General features: G+C 39.1%; 2 protein-coding genes across 2 annotated transcripts; both read right to left on the bottom strand.

Annotated features, from left to right (window-relative positions):
- Positions 1 to 1,351: 1,351 nt before the first annotated feature.
- heca (hdc homolog, cell cycle regulator) lies at positions 1,352 to 13,707 on the bottom strand. Its single transcript, XM_082505073.1, has 5 exons — positions 13,256 to 13,707; positions 8,664 to 9,726; positions 6,890 to 7,056; positions 4,373 to 4,527; positions 1,352 to 1,868 (listed from the first exon to the last, which is right to left on the bottom strand). The coding sequence occupies exons 1-5, from the start codon at positions 13,392 to 13,394 to the stop codon at positions 1,704 to 1,706; spliced, it is 1,689 nt and encodes a 562-aa protein (XP_082361199.1). The 5' UTR covers positions 13,395 to 13,707; the 3' UTR covers positions 1,352 to 1,703.
- Positions 13,708 to 15,371: 1,664 nt separating this feature from the next.
- On the bottom strand, positions 15,372 to 20,017 carry abracl (ABRA C-terminal like). The gene is made up of 3 exons (XM_082504723.1): positions 19,907 to 20,017; positions 18,250 to 18,315; positions 15,372 to 17,761 (listed from the first exon to the last, which is right to left on the bottom strand). Exons 2-3 carry the CDS (start codon positions 18,308 to 18,310, stop codon positions 17,577 to 17,579), a joined length of 246 nt encoding a protein of 81 aa, XP_082360849.1. The 5' UTR covers positions 18,311 to 18,315; positions 19,907 to 20,017; the 3' UTR covers positions 15,372 to 17,576.
- Between the last annotated feature and the right edge of the window lie 1,238 nt (positions 20,018 to 21,255).

The following is a 21,255-nucleotide window of genomic DNA, read 5'->3' as shown; positions in this document are numbered from 1 at the left end:
AACATAATGAGATACAAACGCACAAAATGTAGACATACACAAAATATTTCATGTAGGCAGCCACCAAAAGGCAAAATGACTAGAAGCACATGTAAAATAAACACAAAAGTGACAAAAAAGACATCAAAAAGAGACACAAAACGATTCAAAACAGATAAAACATAGCTTTAAACACAAGGTAACAACAAGGTAAACACAAGACTTAAAATAGGAGAAAATGTGTATGAATTAAACAATAAAAATGAAAGACCTAATACAGCAAGAAACACTTGCAATAAAAGCAAGATTAAGCAATATGAACAGAGGGCGAAACAAACATAGACAGATAAAAGCAGTGAGAAATGCAGAAATGCAACAGTAAAAGACAATTATACATCTTATTTGTTGGCCTCCATGTGAGGGGGAAGGCTGTTTTCTAATTATGAATAAATGGATTAAGGGCATTTTTGAGAGGCTGAAACGTGCAGGTTTTGACTTAAAGTTATGTGTACACTGCAGCGTTCCAGATACGGGATGAATCTGCATCTGGATTCATTTATAAGATCTTCTTGAGCAAATCAACATGTCTTCAATGTTTTCTTATTGTGAAGCTATGACGGGAACTTGAAATTACTTTTTGTAAATGTCTGAGTTTAAAAGTCATTTTAAATTCGCAAAAACTCACTAAAACCATCAACACGACGTGAAGAAATGACTTCATGTCCAAAATCTATATTGAAGTGAGATCAGCTGAAATCAAACTGAGGTCCAGTTGTACCTGTTTCTACCACACGGTAGTGCAGTAAGTCAACGTTGCTTTTGTTTAACCAAGAAATGGTTATTTTATGTTTGAGAGATGGCAGCGTGCAGACAGTGTTTGTTGTCAGACGAGAATAGTGTTAAAAAATGGGATTATATATATATATATATATATATATATATATATATATATATACATACATACATATGTGTATATATATATATATATATATACACATATGTATGTATGTATATATATATATATATATATATATATAAAACAAAGACCTCCATCATGGCTGCTCCCTGTCAGACATCCTACAAGTCTTCAGTAAAGTCATGAAGAACATAATCCTTTTAAAAGGGAGAAAAAAATATGTGGAAATCGTTGACACAGTGTACATCAGGTTGGTCTCTCAGGATGTAGTGTACAAGTTTTCTAAGATGTTCACAGCTCAGATAGGAACATACTACATGGTAATACCAGACTTATAAACTGATGAATCTGTCATAGAGTAAAAGGTGTACATTTTATTTATGACGTTTTTAATCAAGATAGAACATATTCTTATCAAAAGCTGCTTTAACAAAGAGGAGCACACCAAACCAGCACCAGTGTCTATCTCTCTCAGCTTTATTCAAGATTGTTTTTGGTAAAAAATAAAAGTAAATTTGGCATACAGATACATTCACTCGTCACGGATAAATGTGTTTGCTTGACTGAAATGTCAGTGCAACACTTTCATCAACACTTATCTCTAACCGCAGAGATACTGCCATGGAACTTTTCTCTAACTAGAATCATACATTTCCTATACATTAAAAAAAAAACTGAAATCGTGAAATCAAAAGAGAGAACTTAAAAGCCTCCTTAAGGCCCCAAAAAATAAAATCTTTCCTAGATTGTGTTAGAAAAAAACAAACAAACAAAAAGCAGCTCAACTAGCATGCAAGAGCAACATTTGTCAATAAGCCTCAAGAACTTTGTAGGAGGAGAAAGGTTTAACAAAGTGATAGTCCAGGTTGCCGCAGTGGGGGCACTGCTGGACGTTGCTGTACTCGGAGAAATACTGCATCCCGACTCGAACGTCCACCACCGGTTTCCCGCAGTGCTTACAGTTGAGACGGGCCTGAGGACATACAGGACACAGGTCAGCAAACAAGAGGCTGGAAAGAGGCAAGATATCAGCATGGAGGTTCACTCGTGACTCCCTGGGATCTAAGTGTGACAAAATCATGTTAATTCAAGGGTCCAAGCAGCTTTAAATGGGTCTTTAGATGCAAAAAGTGACGGTGAAACTAGATAACAGACTGGATGCACTTTTACTACTATAATACAATCACTATTTTTAGACTAGCGTAGGTTATCTAGCTATTAGGCTCTTCTTCCATGGAACCAGCTTCCAGTGGATTCAGGAGACAAACACCTTTTTGATAAAGCTTATAGTTAGGACAGGCTCAAACCGGCTGCTAGGGGACTTTCCATGATGCAATGAGCATTTCTCTTCCCCATGTGTTTACATGCCACTATTTCATGACATTAACGTCAGTCTACTCTCTCCTGTAGTTTGTGTTTTGTATTTTGTCATTCACGGTCTCTCTACGCTCCTGTTTTTCACCTTTTTATTTCGCCTCATGCTCCAATAGTTTGCAGCGGATGGCTGTAGCTCCCTGATCTTGGTTCTGCGGCAGGGTTCTTTCTGTTAAAAAGGGAGTTTTTCGTTTCCTATGTTGCCAAGTTCTTGGTTGTAGGAGATCGTCCAACTTTTGGGGTTTAAAATTGCCTTAACATTTCTAGAGCCTTGGGATAGCTGTTGCTATGAATTGGTAACAAATTAAGTAACAAATTAAGCGCTACAATTAGCAAACAAATGCTGTGGTTTTTTTGCTATTTGGTAGATACTTTGTAGATGCAGGTAATGCAATAAAAATATTATACGCCATATTCCAAATTATGCAAACATCCAGTTTGTCGTTTTCAGTTAAACTTGTGGATGGTATTGTGTCTCAGGGCTCTTTGGATCACTGATATGAATCTCAGACAGCTTTCATAATTAGGTTGCCAGGCAAGCTCAATTAAAGGAAAACTAGCTAAAAAAGATGTTCCAAATTATTAAGCATACCACAGGTTCCATGCAACATGGGAAAAAAGGATTTCTCTGCTGCAGAAAAGTGTCAAATAGTAGAATGCCTTGGACAAGGTATGAATACATTCAATACGACACAAAAACTTAAGCGATTATTGTACTGTGAAAAACTTTGTGGCTGATTCACAGCACAGACGGGTTAATGAGGAAGGTTTCTGCCAGAGAAATTCATCAGATTAAGAGAGCAGCTGTTAAAATGCCATCTCCCACAAGCAGAAATACATCAAGATTCATTTTCAAACAGTCTTCCAAACTAATGGATGTCGTGCAACCCTGGGTTAAGGTTAGGAATCATGGGGAGAGAGCTGGTAGCCCCCTTTAGGATGCCCAAAGGTGTGAAAATGACCTCTGCAAAATACTGGTATGTAGAGTTTCTTCCTATCTTCATGCATGACAATGCACCATCTCATCCTGCAACGAATACCTCTGTGGCACTGGCTGCTCTGGGCATAAAAGGAGAGAAATTCATGCTGTGGCCCCCATCCTCCCCTGACCTCAACCCTATTGAGAACCTCTGGACCATCCTCAAGCAAAAGATCTATGAGGGTGGGAGGTAGTTCACATCAAAACAGCAGCTGTGGGAGGCTATTCTGACATCTTGCAAAGAAATTCAAGCAGGAACTCTCCAAAAACTCACAAGTTCAATGGATGCAGGACTTGTGAAGGTTATATCAAAAAAGGACTTTTGTTTTTGATAGAAATAGCTTTTGGTTTTTAGTAAATGTGACCTCCTAATACTGCAAATTCAACAAATGACCATTTTCAGTTCTTTACAACCAATAAAATTTTTTGAAACTCTATTGTGCATAATAGTTTAGAACAGTGTTTTTTAAGGTTTGTTTTATTTCTGCAAAAACATGGTTATCATTGGGAGGTATGTTCAATAAAATTTGAATTTGCAAAGCCAAAAACAATCCATTTCCACTAAAAAGCAGGTAAGCGGAGCTTCTATTGAGATTATTTAACCCCAGAAAGGAAGATTTAATAATCCAATTTCAAGTCAGACAAACAAAACGTGGAGTCAGTAGTTCAGAAAATGAGTTATACGTTGTCTGACTTTTTAAATTGGTATTGAATCATTTAACTTTTGTCAGATCGGTGCTAACAGTTATTTTGGTGTCCATGAGCAAATGTTGGCATCTGCAAGTAACATGGTCACAGCTTTGTAGGAGCTGCAGCTGTTTAATCTCTAGATTTGGTTTAGAGCTTTTTTAATTAACTTTTTGGCTCAAAGTGGCAGAGGAGAAAGCTGTAAACACAACACTGAATTGCTATCACCTCATAAATTGATAACTTTAGCAAACACCTGCTTACACACCCAGCAGAGATAAAGCATCATGTCACTGTACCTATTTGTTGTCAGAAATTACTAATACGGGGAAGGTCTTTGGTTTTTGCTCTTATCGCTTTTGTCTGTCATATTACTCTTCTTCTTCTTTTCTATTTATTTCAGTAGCATGCTCTTCTATGCCCCTCAGTGTTTCTACCTGGCAACACGGTGAAGCAGCCAGTATGTCATAGGTATACATGGTGCCCAGCTGGTGCCAGCTCCCATCCCAGCGTGACTTGCACTTGATGCAGACAATCTTGTGGACGCCCTCTAGACAGTCCACACAGATGGCGTAGAGGTGCATCAGCCGGCCTGTTGAAAGAACCAAAAGGAATAATTAATCATACATAAAAAAATAAAATAAAACAATAAGCCTCCTCAAAAGTCCACTGTCACATCCCTGCAGTATATACAGACCTTTACGTTGCTTCATGAATATTATTCTTTTTCTTGCTCTGGTGTTTTTCCACTCCACTGCATTATACAGAGTCATTTTATTACCGCCGCCAAGGAGGCTTTTTTTTTTTTTGCAGCATTTGTGATATGATGATAGCTCAAAAAGTTTTCAATTAATTAAAAAAAAAAACCTTTGGACTGGTGTAGAGTGGGGTCATGTTAACAATACATTCAAATTTTACTTCCATCCACTGAGGTCTTCAGGGTTAACTTAATGATTTATTGGTGAAAATTTGTCAAAAAATCAGAAGTGTATTGTCAACATATAAAAAAGTACCATAAAAAGAGTTCTAATATAATGTTACATTTGACCTCTGACCTCTTCTTCAAGGTCAGTGGATTGTTCTGAAGGCCAAAGGAATAATAATGCTGCACAAAGCTATTTAAAACAATTTTTTACTTTTATTGTTTGTACTGACGATATAAAGGCATATACTGTAGGGGATGATATATGGGGATTCTAATTATTGTGTTATTTTGGACTTCATAAAATGTCTTGTATCTATACAAGACTATACTTGTAATGGCAAACATTTAGAAAATCATACTGGCATAGATTTTAAATATCACATTATAGTTTTCATCCAAATGTCATGTCACATTTGACCTCTGACCTGACTTTTATGTTTGACATCTTCCTTCCTCTTAAAATGACCCCAAAAATTGTTGCATCTTAAAGTCAGTAAGATAGAAACATAATGTAGAAATATAATATTATATATTGAGCTCAAGTTATTCGCTTAACATTTACAAATCAATATCCATTACCTACTCCTACATAATGTTTGCGTACTCAAAGTAAACACCTGTCACTCTGCCCTTATGTCATTTTTACTGCACTATTCCCTTAAAGGTAAATACAGCCCAGAGAGTGAGCTGTCTTAGCGGAGGCTTGAACTCTCTGAGTGCTTCTTCTTCATGTTTTTGCCACACAGTTCAAGCCTGAGTTATGATTATGTTTTCTGGGGGGTTCTTACTTACTTCTTCTGTTTTTAGCTCAAATATAGAAAAGTATCATGGCTAGTATAATTTAACTGAACTCTTTTTTTTTTCACATCTGTTGGACAGAAATTAAGCTACTCCTTCACCAACATTTAAATTCTGCCTGACAAAAAGCAGCAAAAATGGAATAAATAAGCCTTTCATACTGATGCATATCAAGGACATACATATCAAAGCTTGGAGGCCAGCACATCAAAGAAGCTTCACGCTGATTTACATTCATGTAGGACTGTGCAGAAGCCAGCAGAAAACCTTTCATGTGTATTCACACAGTGAATATTGGGCTTACTGATGGATCAATTTCTCTTTATATAAGGAAAACACAGTTTGAAAACACTTTAAAGGAGCAGGAATGTATAATTGAGCATCATGATGCACTAATAATTTATTTATAACCACTGAGAATATACATTTTTCATGATTAGCGGCAGTCCTGTTGTCGTACTCTGCGGTAGTCTTAACAAGGCGGTGACCCTGAGCTCTCAGTGCGCTGCCAATTAGGAAAACATGCAAATACACAAAAACAAATGAAGAACTTATTCTCATGAGTTTGAAAACGTAGTACACAACAAGATGATTCACAGATCAGTTTCATTTCCTTTAAAGGTTTAAAGATCTTTTTTTACTCTAAATAGTCTGATTGCGTGATGTATTACGACTTTATTACATTTGTTTGCTCACTTTTGAGTTTGACTGCCCAAGTCAGAAGCTTAATCACAATAAGGTCTGTGTAAACTTAAAGGTTTCATTCAATTTGCACCACTAAATAAAAATCTGATAGAAAATGGGTGAGGTTAGAAGCCTCTGTTATACATTTTTCCCTATTCTCCCTGCCCCATGTACAATACACAGGCTGTATATCCTCACCAAATCTGATGTCATTCCCCCCTTTCTCAACTCTCCTGGCGCTATACATTAAAGGCAAAATAAGCTGATGAAACAAATCTTGCGAGGTCCTCTACTTCCGCTATTTTAATCTTCTGTCTATCTTCTAGCCAGGCATTGTAAATACACTTGATTAATTGATGGTTAGCAACCGTGACGACCACTGAAAAAGCAGAAGTTCTGACAGATTGCTGTTCAAAATCAGACCGCTCAATGCTGAGCGAAATTTCAGAAAACTCAAATAATACATCTCAGACTCTTACATGCATGAATATTTACCTCCACAAATTAAGCACAGGCCTCATTCCATGCAGTTAAAACCATGTCTGACCTTGAAGGTGGCACGGCACATCGTACTCAATCTCATCATGGCGTGAAGGGCTGAGGAACAGCGTCCCATCCACCAAAGGAAACTGCTCAAATACAGGCAGCGCCCGGTGGCACAGTGCACAGTTGACCACGTTTCTCTGGCTCGCACTGAGAGCTGACAGGATGAACCTACAGGGTGGCGACACAGTAAGAAGAACCATCATCAAATCACTTGCACTGAAAGTTCAGGCAGTTCTTCTATGTAGGATATCAGCAGAAATGATTGTGGCACTGCATCTCATGACCTAAATCAACAATCATTTCTTTGTTTTAATCAGTGCATGCAGTCAAAATTCTGCTAAAAACAGTGATAAGCCACTCTGTTTACAGGAGGTACAGAATTATAATAGAGGAAGCATGTATGAGGAAAGAAAACCATATCATAGACCCATTTTAAGAAGCTTTTTTTTCTGAATATGAACGATGAACTGTGCAAAAGTCTCTGGCCACCGCTCGTTTCTTTATATTTTGTTAGGAAGATTGGAAATACACACAGTGATTTAGTGAAAGATGTGCAAACATAAATATGTATTTCAACAGTTTGTACAATTCTATCAAGCTGTCGCCAATCAGACACTTTCAGGATGATGGATCCAGATGGTAGATCAAAATCTGATACAACTATTCAGCATTTATATTTCCATCGCTTTTAACAAGATCCTCACCACCACTTGGTTTTTCCAGATGGCTGTAGACACAGTGTTTCACCTTCGTCCTGACGTCTTCAGTGCATACAAATTCAAATTTGTATTCATCACTCTTGTGAAGTACCTCAGCCTTCTCTGTGTTTTCCTTCCCTAAGAATGGCTTCTTGACAGCCACCATTCCTTTGAGATCATTTCAGATATCCACGTTTTTAGGCCTGTCACTTCTTTTTTTGACCTCATCTTGTCCATTTTCCTCAATATTTTTAGGCACACACTTCACACCATGCTGTGATATGCCAGGTTTTCAGCTAATAGCTGTTTGTTGTACAAAAGTAATACTTTATGCCTATCAAGCTGCGCTATCTTAGAATTTTTTTATAGATTCAAATAAATAAATTGGAACAAATCATGCATTTTTGTGACAGTCTGCTAGTAACAAAGATATAATTTAAAAATTTTGTGTTTCTTAAATCGTCTATTGTGTGTAGACACAACTGGGTCACTGGGCTAGATGCCTATTTTAACTTTGAACAAGTCATAGTTCAGTATTAAGCTTAATGAACAAACAAACAAAAGCCTTTCTCTGAAAAAGATTAGGTCTTATCTAAGGATAAGAGGTGGTTTAAGACTTTTGCACAGTACTGCATGTAAATGTATACATGAATGAGTGCTGTGCAAATGCTGTAATTATATTGCAACTTTAACCGCTGTGTGGTTATATGATGTTATAACTGCAAAATGCTGCAGTTACAATATATTAAAACCACATGTGCCACAAGCAGCTGTGAATGTGACGACCTGCTCTGTGTGCAGCCTGCTCGTTCTTTACCTGTACTAAGCACATGAATATAGGACCTGGCCTGTCTGACAGTGAATCACGTGCATTGCATGGGCACATCTGGTAGGTTTAAAAGTTCTGAGTTTTATTTAGCATTTTGATTAAAAAATATGTTTAAAGTTTCAAGATTTGCATGCAAAATAAACATTTCAGATTGATCACTTTCACCATGTGTTCACTGTGTCGCAAGTTTAGTGTTCAAGAAATGTTGCAAGAAATAGATTTGTTATATTATTTCCCAAAAGCCCTACCTGCGCAGCTCCTCTCCCTGGCCTGCCTGGGCATCATCTTCCATGCGGACGTGGTAGGTGTTGAGCTTGTGGCGCGGGATGTGGGTGAGGAGTTCCGAGAGGTCCAGCCTCCTCAGGAACTGCACCGGGTGAGGGTGGCTACCATCACCCACACTGCCAGAGGTGAGCCGGTGATGAAGCGGGAGGGTAAAGGATAGCTGTAGCGGCAGGACAGACCCTGCATCTAAGTGAGGAGCACCAGCTGCACCGCCAGAGGCTCCCAGGGAGCAGCCTCCGCTCCGACCGAGAGATCCCCCAACCAACAGGTGTTTCCTCTGTGCGTCCATGTGGACGGCTGATTTGAAGAACTCTCCCAGCTGACGGGAACCCCGCATACCTGTTCCCCCACCTCCCGATCCGAGAGCAGCAGTGGGGGAGAAGGTGAAGCCAGTAGGAGGAGACTGTCCCGGGGAGTCACATGGAGATTTCTGAGGAGGCCCAAAAGGTAAAGGCCCTCCTATTGCATATCCCCCTCCTCCTGCTGCTCCACCTCTCTCTGTGGAGTTCTGTCGATCAACTGATTGTCTACGAGGCATCTCCTGACTAGAGGCCCTATTAGCTAGTTTGGCTCCTCCTACAGCCCCTCCAAGTGGTTTGCTTTTCTTGGGCTCTTCAAAAAACCCATCCCCGGACCCTGAAGCCCCTCCGCTGGCTCCAGTCCTGCCTGAGCTCCTTTCCGACGATTTCTTCTTACGCTCATCCTGCATGCGTTTCACCTGGTACCAGTCGGTGTCCTTCTTCAGGTGACCCTGGCCACAGCGGCAGGAGCAGAACCTGAAGGCTAGGTCGTAGCCTTTCTTGGTCCACATGTTTTGTCGGCATTGCTTCTCATTCCAGGACCGCGCACGGCCGATGCAGTTGAACTGGACAAGGATGGAGCTCTCCCACTCGTAGAAACACTGTAGATGCATCCAGTTGCCATAAGGGCAGAGCTCGCTGTTGCAAACAACCCTCTGGCAGTCGTCCTTCTCCAGATCAATGGCACGGCTCAGGCTGCAGCCGAGAGGGGTTGCACACTGGGCCTCTGAATGAACAGAGAGAAGAGAGGAGGGAAAAGAATTTATTTATAACTCAAATTCATAAAAAGTTTAAAAGCTGTGTACAATGTAGATGAAACCAGACCGCAATGATTTGTAAATCTCATAAACCCATATCTTATTCACAACAAAGCATACAAAACATATTGAAGGTTTAAATTGAGACAACAAAAGGTGGGGAAAGTACCAAAGAGAAACCCCTGGAGGAACACAACAGGACAGTAACAAGACTGGGTATAAAAAGAGCATCTTTGAGAGTTTCTCAGAAGTAAAAGATGGACAGATGTTCACCACTCTGCAAATAAGTGTGTCTACTGTGTCTGGAACAATTTCAGAATGTTCCTCAACATAAAACTGTGACAAGTGTGAACATCTCATAATGTACAGTACTGAGTATTTTCAAAAGATACAGAGAATTTGTAGAAATCTGTGTGTGGAAGAGACGAGGCTGAAAATCAATATTTGATGACCGTAATCTTTGCTAAAAACAACCATGTTTCTGCATTGGCTCAGGAACTACCCCAGAAATCATTATTCAGGGATACAGTTCATCATGCCATCCACAAATGCAGGTTTAACCTCTATTTTGCAAAGAAAGAAGCCAAATGTGAACATCTTTTTTTGCTCATTTTGAGGGTCACCGTACCGGATCATCTTCCTCCAGCTCCCCTTTTCTCAAGCATCTTCTTCTATCACACCAACCTTCTGCATGTCCTCCTTCGCTACATCAATTAATCCTCCTATTTTTCTCCTACCTGGCAGCTCCACATTCAACATCCTTTGTCCAGTATGCTCACTATCCCTCTTCTGCAAACCATCTCAGGCTCGCCTCTCAAGCCAATCTTCAAATGTTATTTTGAAGATTGATATATGACGACATTGATCTACGCCTATCAGATATTTGACAACAAATGTAACCTAGCCAATCAAAATTAGGGTGACTTTGCTCTTTTCAGTCTACAGCCTATTTTATTTCTTTAACTCTTCTAATAAACCTCAAGTACTGCAAACAATAAATCTGTTAATGTAAAATACATAAAATAAAACTAAAATATGAAGATTGGAAATAGCTAAAGTTAAAGATAAATGAATAAAAGTATTAATAAACATTCTGATTTGCTATTTACTGAATTAATATATGTGTAGGCATTATTTATATTATAGAATGTGACATAGTATTTTTGCTCTTTTAATTTCCTCCTTATTTACCTTCACTTTGACTCTCCAGCTTATTCGGTTTTCCATTTAATTTTTCAAATAATTCAATTGTTTTAGTTTGGCACCTTTTGTCCTCCAGAGAAAATTCTAATTACAAGTTAACCATTAAACTACAGCATTGTTTAATCCAGTGGTAACTTTTACTATTCATTTACTGCACAAGAGCCTAAGAAGAAGTCTTCAAATTAAGTAAACAAAACAACAGCAAACCCTAGAAGCTAATTTTACTTTCATAAACTGCACTTATGACGCTTTCAGCTTCTTAAAAGCTTTTTCGGTGTCTCGAATTTTTAGAAACTGAAGAGAGTTGTGGGGTTTTCTTTCGCACAAACTGAATACACCACTTTGGGATTTTTATTATTATTTTTTATTTTATTTTAATCAACCATTATGTGCAGCTGAAATACTAAAGGCAACAATTTATTCATGTCTTCAGCACAAATGCATTTTGGGTGACATTTTCCCTCCGATTCTCCATCCTAAGCTTCATCGCAAACAGACACAACATGGGGTGAAAATGTTAAACGGGTGCTTTCGGTGTCCTTGCTGCCTCTTCTGCATCTATTTATGAAATTCAAGTAGGCCATCCTGTGAGCAGCTCTATTCACAGGATGCCAATTCTCAAATCTGGATGTGAATCAAACAAAATGTGGCCACACGGTCTCTATGAGAGGAGTAGCTCATGATAATACACTGTGTGTGTGTGTGTGCGTGTGTGTGTGTGTGGGGGGGGTAGTTTCCTCCTTCCTTTTCCGGTACAATTGCAGGGCTTTCTTCTTCTTCTTCTTCTTCTTCACTTTCTAACTCACCACACAGCAGAAAACAATCCACTTTTAGCACCGTGTATCACTCTGGTGTCTACAAGTGTGTTCAGGCTTCAGCATCCGCAGAACAAGAGCTTTGCAGAGATTTTGTAACTTCCAGTTAAAGGCATCTTTCATACCATAAACCTAGTCCTAGACTATAAACTTATTTCAGTGAAGGTCTTCAATGAATTTTCTTTTTTAGTGCAGGAACAGGCTTAATCCACATCTGGGGAAACCTGCTGCAAAAGATAGATGACAGCAAAAAGGTAATTTTTTGTTAAAAGGCCCAAACCCCCTCTTGGAACCGCCTACCTTCTGGTTTTGCAAACATGCACTTTACACTCTGAACTAAAAAAAATAAATAAGTGTAATTACTAACTACCTGTACAGTATATACGTTAAGTTTCTCTGATGAGTTACACGGTAAAAATCCCGATTTGTGCTTTGCTTTCCCTTTTAAAAAAGTTAAAGCAGGGCTTTACTTAGTCTTATAACACCATAAGAACAATCTGTTGTCACTGGATGTGTAATGCTGCACTAGCAATACCTGACAGTTAAGATGAGGTTTGCTGTGAAGTGGTTTCCAGTCTCAAGCTTTGTTTAATCTGTACAGTTTGTATGAATGCACGCACCTCCAGCAGCTCCACGTCCGTGTGGACTGCATTTGAACTTGAGTGCGCACACAAGCGGTGAGCTGTCAGTATTACCCTGGAGGAGGAAGGCCACAACCGAAAAACTGTTGTGGACAAGGTGCCCGTCAGGAAAAGACAGCTGAGGCCTGCGAGAGAGCCCGCGATCACTGACGTGCACGTGCAGACAAAGAAATAAAAGAAGGGTCGCGCTGTGTCGTTAACACCTCTTATGGCCACTTTTGACGGCGCTGCGCGTCACATTCACGGGCGATAATCCCTTATATTCCTAGAGGAGTTCCGAGGAGCCGAACTCCATTCATAAATTTCACGATTTCGTATCTCTCCCATCATCCACCTCTGAAGCCAATAACAAACTACGACCACAATCGACTTAAGAAACACCAACAGCCGCTGTCAAGTTCGCCTTAAATCCGACACATTAAGTAACACCTACTACTTCAGCAATATTTCAACTGCTTTGCCGCCTGCTCGGCATTCGTCCTGTGCCCACACAAACCCCGAATGACCTTTAAAAAATAATAGAAAATCAGTTTCCCAACCACGATTTAAGCGCAGTTGAGCAATAGCTACTCCAACAGCTACAATTATGCAAGGCCTGAAATCGTGCTCGACAAATGTGGCCCATGTTTGCCACTATTCACGGAACCGTAATGCCGCACATTTTAAACGAAGTTTGGGCTTGAGCTGCAAGGAACAAGTGGATGGGGGGGGATCGAGACATTTGCACCGTTGCAGTGAACGTATGTCACAGTCGTGCAGACAGACAGACAGGGCTTCCCCCCTGGCAGGAAGGCAGCATCACCAAACTTCACTACATCTGCGTCCGTTTCCTCTCTTACCACTTGAGCGCTCGCTCCTGGGTGCAGCCGCCGCGGCCGCGCCTCCTGTTACGGCCGCACAGGCTCCATTTTCCTGCTCATCTCCGCTACTGTTCGTGCGTTTGCTTTTCTTTCCCTTGCTGCTCTTCTGGTTGGGCATTTTACAGGATTCGAGTGTCAAGTGTTATTTTCGACCTCTATCAACGGCTCCTGTCAGCGCTGTCTGACATTTCTGTGGACTCCATTTCAGCAGTGGACCCTTGCAGTGCTTTGTTTTTAATGCGGGCTTTTCTCTTTGTGGTGATGCTTTTGGGCCTCTTCTTGCACGGCGGGTTGAATTTAGTGCAGCAGGTCTAAGAAATAAGCTGGTATAACCTTTAGGAGCGAAGGCGTGTCCGTCTCTTGTTTTGATTCCTGCTCTGCTGTTCTCTTCCACCCCCTGACGTCACGGGACCCCGCCCCCTAGTGTTGACCGTCAGCGATTTAGGCTGCGTTTGCGTCCCGTGGGAAAGCTCGGAATTTGCTGCCTCTAAAGGCATGTTTCGGTTTTTAGTCAGGTATCAGATTTATTCCCCATACATAGAAAGTTCACAGAAAGGTCTTAGCAAAACAAAGCCTTAAAAGTTACTTCAACTTCACACCATATGATATTATTATATAATATCTTTCTCTATACTTATTTTACTGTACTGTATTTATTTTTAATTAAAATTTTTTTTAATTTCATTAAGCTATAGTTTTATGTCACATTATATACTATTGCCTTATGTACTCTACCACTTTCTCAAGCCATTTGTTATATACTTGTTATTGTTAATTTAATTTTTTCCCTAATTGTCCTATCATAGCTTACTTAGCCATTATTTATTTTTAAAAACTAAATAAAGAATCTTTTTTTCATATCTTTCTTAAAGGCAAAAGCCTGAATCTGACCATTTCATGGTTATGGTGAATTTCACCAAAATAAGTAAAATAAATAAATAGTTTAAATGTACCATACAGCCCACCTTTCCAGTGTGAAGCCACATGCACAGAAAATAACCCTAAAAACTACAAATTAGCTGCTGTTTCTCAGAATTTGAATGAATTGGTGGGCCAGATTTACATTTGCAAAGAACTATGCTTTAGTTTGACACATGTGGCCGAGTAGTTTAAAAATTAATCAGATTCTTGACTGACTGTGATAGCATTAGTAAATTAATTATGTTATTTCTAAGCTAGGAGAATACGGTAATTTGTTACTTGTCAGTACCTTTGTTATACCTCATTATAAAAGTACTTTTATTTGTCTACAGTGCTGTTATGACAGTGTTCCAGCGTCATCACCCATCCTCAAAATTTCCCCACTTAATGCTTCATTTAAAAAAAATAATTATGCCAATTCGAGATTACAGTTATGGGAAAGTTCATTCTCCAAGTTGCTATTGAAGTGTTCACAACAATAGTAACTATCAGTGCTATCAATAGCATTGTAAATGTATACTTATCTCCATAGATAAGCATAAATGGTGATCATTAAAACACACACACGTTACACAGCCTCTGGTTAACTATTTACATGAAGCGGCAGCCTCAGTTGGCACTAAAGTGAACGATAGAAGAGGATGGGAAGTAATCAGCACCACATACATGTGGGGAAGTATCACTGCCTCATTCAGGATACCTGAATGTGCAGCTTCACAGCAAAACAGTATTCAAGGGTGCAGTAAATGTGTAACTCGCTGAATCTGTATGCCAATATAAGTAATTAAATCAGATAATTTACAACAGGGATGAATGAAAAGATTGATTGAAATGAAGTGAGAATATGTTATCAGCAGGAACCAGACTCCATTCATAAATCAGACAATTTACAGACCTTGCTTGTAGGGTACTGCTCAAAGCTGGTAAAACCTGACTAAAGATGATTTATGAAACAGCAGCCATCATGCTATAATTCAGCTTACAGTCAACACCCCAAGCAACAAATATTTTCATAATGATGCTAATAAGTTTGCCATTACCACAGTATTCTCACACCACACCATAGTGGCCCATAAACCATTACACAATCTTTTATTACAGTGCTTAGATGAGTATCTTCCTCAGTTTAACATCTAGAGTCATAAAACACACAAGGAAACAAACAACAAAGAAGTTTCAAGGCTTCGCATGTAAAGATTTTATTCCTTGGAATGTATTCCACAGTAACACAAACCTCTTGTAGGAATGTGTTATTGCCAATAGAAAACACAGTAATGACACACTTGAACACATCACACAGGCGTCCCACTTGTTCACAGAAATGGCTCGAGGTATTGGCTCGGCAGTGATCATTACGTTCTCCCTCCTGCCAAACGTTCGCTTGTAATTTGCATTTGTGCTTCGAAAGTCACCCGAAAGTCACGCCTGAGCATCAGCAGGATGGCAAGCAGCACGTTTCTGTGATCAGGTTACAGTTTAGTTTCATTCATAATCGAGCTGGATCCATTTGTGCCATTGATACTGAGAAAGAGAGAAATACACATTTCAAGTCAAGCTTAAACAAATACACCTGAATGTAAAATATTTAGCAAGTCTGACACAACAGCAGTGAACGTGACATGGGTCAAAAAAACTAGCAGACCAGGTGTCGTTTCACAAGGCTGATAACCAGCTTCGCATCACGAGAAGCAGAAAAATGTGACTGATAACATGATGGAGGCCTAATTTTAAAACAGAAAAAAAAGGATATGACTTTATTAAAGAGGTGTCAGCTACACGATGTTACACATTCAAACAGCTTCAAGATTTTCCAAATGTATGGAGGTCCAAAGTGCTCAAAACGATATTAATTTACATTAAATGACTTAACTAAGATAAATTGTGTTTAAACTTTGTAAACTAAATTTTAGTTTACAAAGGAATTTATCTGTAAAGATTTGCAAATGTAATTTTTCATGGCTGTGTCTTGTCTGTCCATCGACACCACCAGGAAAGAGTGATGCAGTTGTAAAACAAGAACATTGTGAATAATATTTTCCCAAATTTTCAGTCAGAATAAACTCTCTTATTAGTAGAAAGAAGCGGGCTAGCTTACAACCGGATGTGTCTTGCCTTTGCTCCAAATCAAAATGAATAGGAATTACCATTTGATTAATACTCCATGCTGATTTCAAACATCTGTTTTTTGTTTTAAATCAACCATATCAATAGTTATTCAGGAAATTACTTAACTCACAATTTTCTTTTTCTATTAATTTGAACTGCTTTGGGCCTCCATAGTGGGCCAGGAATGGCTGTTGATGATATTTCAGAAAAACTGATAACAAAAATGGCTAAAACAGAATAAATCACCTATAACTGCTGAATTTTGATATAAGAGTGGTCATGCCTGGTCTGCTAAGTTTTGTTTGACCTACAGTACAAAACAGTGCTAAAATTAAAGAAACTAACAAAACTGCAAATGCACCTTTTGTATCTCTAATTTAAGCCGCAGCACGATAGTTAAACAGATTTTGGTTGCTTTGTTTTGGTCCTGAGTCACCTTTAGCATTTGGCACCAATCACCCTGTAATTATACATTAATAAAAACTGCACAAAAAATACATTCGCCATTGCTCATCAGCTATTTCTATGAAAAGGCAATTTTTGGAGTTTGTTTAGCAGAGAAATTTCACTAATGACTACGTATAAAAAGATGGAATAAAAACGACTTTAGCACATCGCAGTACAAAAAAAAAAGTGGGTTTTTTTGTTGTTTTTTTTTAATGCACTTGAGCTGTCATTTAGTTAGTTTCTATCACGGAGATGTTCTTGAATTTCCAAAAGCCCTGGGCAAATAAGAGGTAGTAGACATGTCTTGTGTAAACAATTACTGGAATGGCCGTTTGGTGGCACAGTTGGAGAGCACACACTACCCTTTGTCTCAGAGCTGGACAAGATTTTAAAGCAGTTACACGCACCAAGTAATGAGGTCGTAACTCCCACTACCAAAGGGAGGATTAGCCTAGTGCAGCTTGGTATCAGTCACAAACAATTAGAGAGAGCAAATGAAAAGTGTACAGTAGTTTGCTAAAGCAGCTAAATCTAGTGAGCATGCTGTCCTGTGGGTCATCTCAGGTTATGATAATAAACTGTAGAGAGGCAAGTGAATGCATTAGCACAAAGTATTATATTCCTGATCTGTGGTCAAAATCACTACTTAATTTGTCACATAGAAAGCAAAAAAAACAAAACAATCCTATGCAGACATGCCAGCTGAGTCTGCCGGTGTACTGTTAGGTCAAATTCGATTGGTTATTGCAGTTCAGTTCAAATACTGAGCCTTGTGAAGGAAAGATCCGCAGCTGCTAGAAGGCTGTCCTATCCCAACACCGGCTTCTCATTCTTGGAGCAGGATGACGTCAACGTTGTCGTGGACGCCCTGCAGAAGCAGCTCCCCCTGGAAATCGATCACCTTCTTCTTCTTGGCGGCCTTCAGGGTGCCCACCAGCGCTTCGAAGATGTTGGCACAACGGTCGTCATTAAACAAGACCCCGAACTTTACGCTACATTTACCGTCAGCGTCTGAAATAAGAGATTTAAACGATCGTTACAGCTTCGGGCAGTCAATTAAAATGACTATAGCGATTTCAATCTCAATTCAATTTCAAAATAAAATGAAACAACCTAATTTTTTACTCCAATTAAAGTACCAAATCATTTCAATTGATCCCCACAATTACAGACATTCATGCCTATTATGTGTATTTGTAAAATAACTAATGGACACACCTGCATTAACTCAGAGTGGTTTGATCCACTGCCGTGTTTATAGAGGCCACCCTCCACAAACGTGGCAGTGCCACCCTGTTTCCAAAAAACCTTGACACACCCCTGCTGCAAATGGCATAACTCTGAGTTTATTTGTTTCCTGCTTTAGAAGTGGTCAGAACCACAAATCAACACTGGATGACTGCATGATTGTTGTTTATTAAAGCTCATGGGATAATATATCAAAGTACTTCAAGGCAAACCATGTCATTCAGCAATATACAATGACAGTTTTGACTTACTTTTACTGCCGAGTCGCTGGATCTCTTGAACCAGCAAATCAATTTCATGGGAGACGTTCATTGTTGCTGCAGGCGAAACAAAATGCAAATAGTTGCATTAGCTTTAAATCTGACGTCACGGTTTTGAGTGCACTAGACATGAAACTAAACAATTAAACCTGTATTGCACAATTCTGACCCAACTTGTCTATTTACTACTGCAGTGCTTTAGATTATTATGGTTGATTTATAACTCTGCTGCCAGGGCGTTTGGCCAGACTACATAAAACTTGGCTGCCTGTCAGCTCCTACATCGATTTTAAAATCTATTTACTTGTTTTTAAAAGCCCCTGATGGTCTTCTTGCTCCAGTATTCATGTCTCACATCCTCAGTGCGTAGGGTGCAGTATGGATGCTACATCCTGTGAGTAGTTCCAAAGTGCACGACAACACAGCTGAGGAGGCAGATTTTTTAACTTTTACACTCTGAGTCACGAAGCAGTCTGCTGTAGAGAAAGAGAGCAGCTGAAGTGTTGAAATCTTTAAACATCTTCAGCCCAGCTTTTGATTGAATATGGTAAACAGACAATTTATTTCTATTTACACTTTCCTCATTTGATCTAATCTGTAGATTTGTTACATTTGATCTACCTTACATTTTTAAATCAATGAGTAGAGCTTATAGATTATTGTGCATTAAAGCACAATGAAGTCTATGCACTGTGATGCATTTTATTTTGTCTAATGTCTTCTATTGTACTTACAGGCCATTTTTTATGTAATTTTAGATCTGTTTTTTTTTCTTTTTACACGTTGAAAGTCTTACCATTACACATTACCGGTACTTAGTTTTTGTCTAATAAACATCCGTGTAGCACTGTAAACAGACATACCTGGTGTCATCTGAACAAAATCTGACTGATTTATTGAGTGATCATCCACCAGTAGAGGAATTTTCTGACTTTGGAAAAACAAGGCTAGATTTAACAGCAAGTGCAGTAATTAAAGTTAAAGAGCTGTATTTCGTCAATAAATATGCGCCAAATTTTCCTTTCTTTTTTTTTTTTACATTTTAGACAAAAGTCTTAACATTTATTCTAATCATGAAATTGGGATTATCAGAAAGGCGTTTTTTCAATTTTGTTCCTTTTGTGAAGGGTGTTTTGGGAGCTGGGGGACTTTCATTAAAAGAAAACAAACTCAAAGTCCAGTAAACCCATAAATAAATGCAATTTAATTATATATATATCAGACACATATAAAGGCACTCGGTATGAGTACAACATATAAAAGGAGGACTGACTGCAGCAATGCAACAAGCTCCAACACGAGCAGGGCGGACTCATCAATGCGGAAGTAAGGGATTAGCGTTCACGGCTAGCCAAACCTGCTAATAAATACTTCTTGCAGTTGATTTATTTCAGAGATGTGCAGACACTCTCAAGTGCTGAATAATATTAGCAGCTCGGCGATGTTTTACGCGACTTCAGGTGCAAAAGAAAAGACTCCTCTGAGTGGCAGATGTGAGCTCGCCGGTATGATTAGCTTCTAACATCCGACAAATCCTCCGCTGAGAGGGGAGCGAGGAGTTATTCAGACCGATGAACGGTTGGAATAAATGATGGAAAACGATGTAACACAAGCGAATATAACACCGACACAAGGATATGAATTTTACCTGATTACTTGGGCTTGTTTTTGCTTGTAATGAGGTGAGGGACGACTTTCTGATGAATCGGCACCGGTGGAAAATGATGCTGCGTTCAGAGTGCGCTCGGAGAACTCCACCCTTTAGAAATGGAACAACAAAGTGGTGTAAAACGAACGGAGTGAATGTGTTTAATATTCAAAAAATAAGAATATTAAACAGAAGCATGAGATCACTAAGTTATCTTAGTAAGAATATGCATGTAAAGATAATGCAGTGTTAGTGTTTATTTATATAGCACATGTGTGAAGCTCTACAATGTCTCCAGGCAATAAAAATAACAGAACAAAAACTTTACAAACACATAAGATAGAAGTTGTCACACCTGTTTTAAGCCTGTTTTTTTAAGTACACACAGCTGTAATTGACCTGTGGGAGCAATTTAAAGATCTGTACCCGATGTCCTGAGATGTCTTTACCTTAGGATCAAAGTATTCTACAACAAAACACAAGACAACAACAACAACAAAAATCCCTTCACAATAGAGCCCAACCAATATTTTGTTTTGGGAGCCAACACTAGTACTTAGGTCGTAAACAAATCCAGTAATGGTTTATATTCTAAATGAGGTAATTATTAACTCTAGTTCAAAAGCTAGTTCCCTTGAGGACACTCCTTGTATGCTGTAAAGTCACGAAATGTATGCTATTCCCCACAAACTGCAGTTTACAATGTGTATAATGTTCCCCCCATAAATCAGAAGTACAGAAGCTCTTGTCCAACAAGCCACAAATTTCAGACATTTCCGCGATTAACTAATAATTACCTACTCGTAGTGGAATGCTGTGAAAATGTGCAACTGTTTTCATTTACTGGCTTAATTTGAGTAGATGTGACAAATTCCCTACAACATATGAAGGCAACACGAGCGCTCATCTGACTTCATCGTGACACGCTGCCGATAGTTTGATGGGCTGTGGCCCATATAAGGTATTGAAGAGGCAGGAGACCGCGTGTTGTCCTACGTTTCGGCCTCTCCAAACTATTTCTTGCGTCTCCAAGAAACACACAGGTGCTCAGCGAACACAAGTCCCATTGCAACACAGAAAGAGCTTGTTAGAATAGTGTGCTGACTCCAAATGCTGTTACTTTTTGTTCTGCACATTGAACTCTATTCTTCTCCACCCCATCCCTATACCTCTTATGCATGCACTGCAAATAACAAAGCAGTGACTCCATCATCATAGTGTTTAGAACAATGGAAAATATTACATATGTGAAGGATTACTAACCGAGCAAAGGCATAAAAACTCAGAGGGCCCCAAAAAGTTGCAGTTATTCAACAAGTTTATTAAAAATATGTATCAAAATGCAGTTT

This window comes from Aulonocara stuartgranti (assembly GCF_965226115.1).
Source record: "Aulonocara stuartgranti genome assembly, chromosome: 15".
In the NCBI taxonomy this organism is placed as follows: domain Eukaryota; kingdom Metazoa; phylum Chordata; class Actinopteri; order Cichliformes; family Cichlidae; genus Aulonocara; species Aulonocara stuartgranti.
This window is presented reverse-complemented; position numbering and strand designations above follow the sequence as displayed.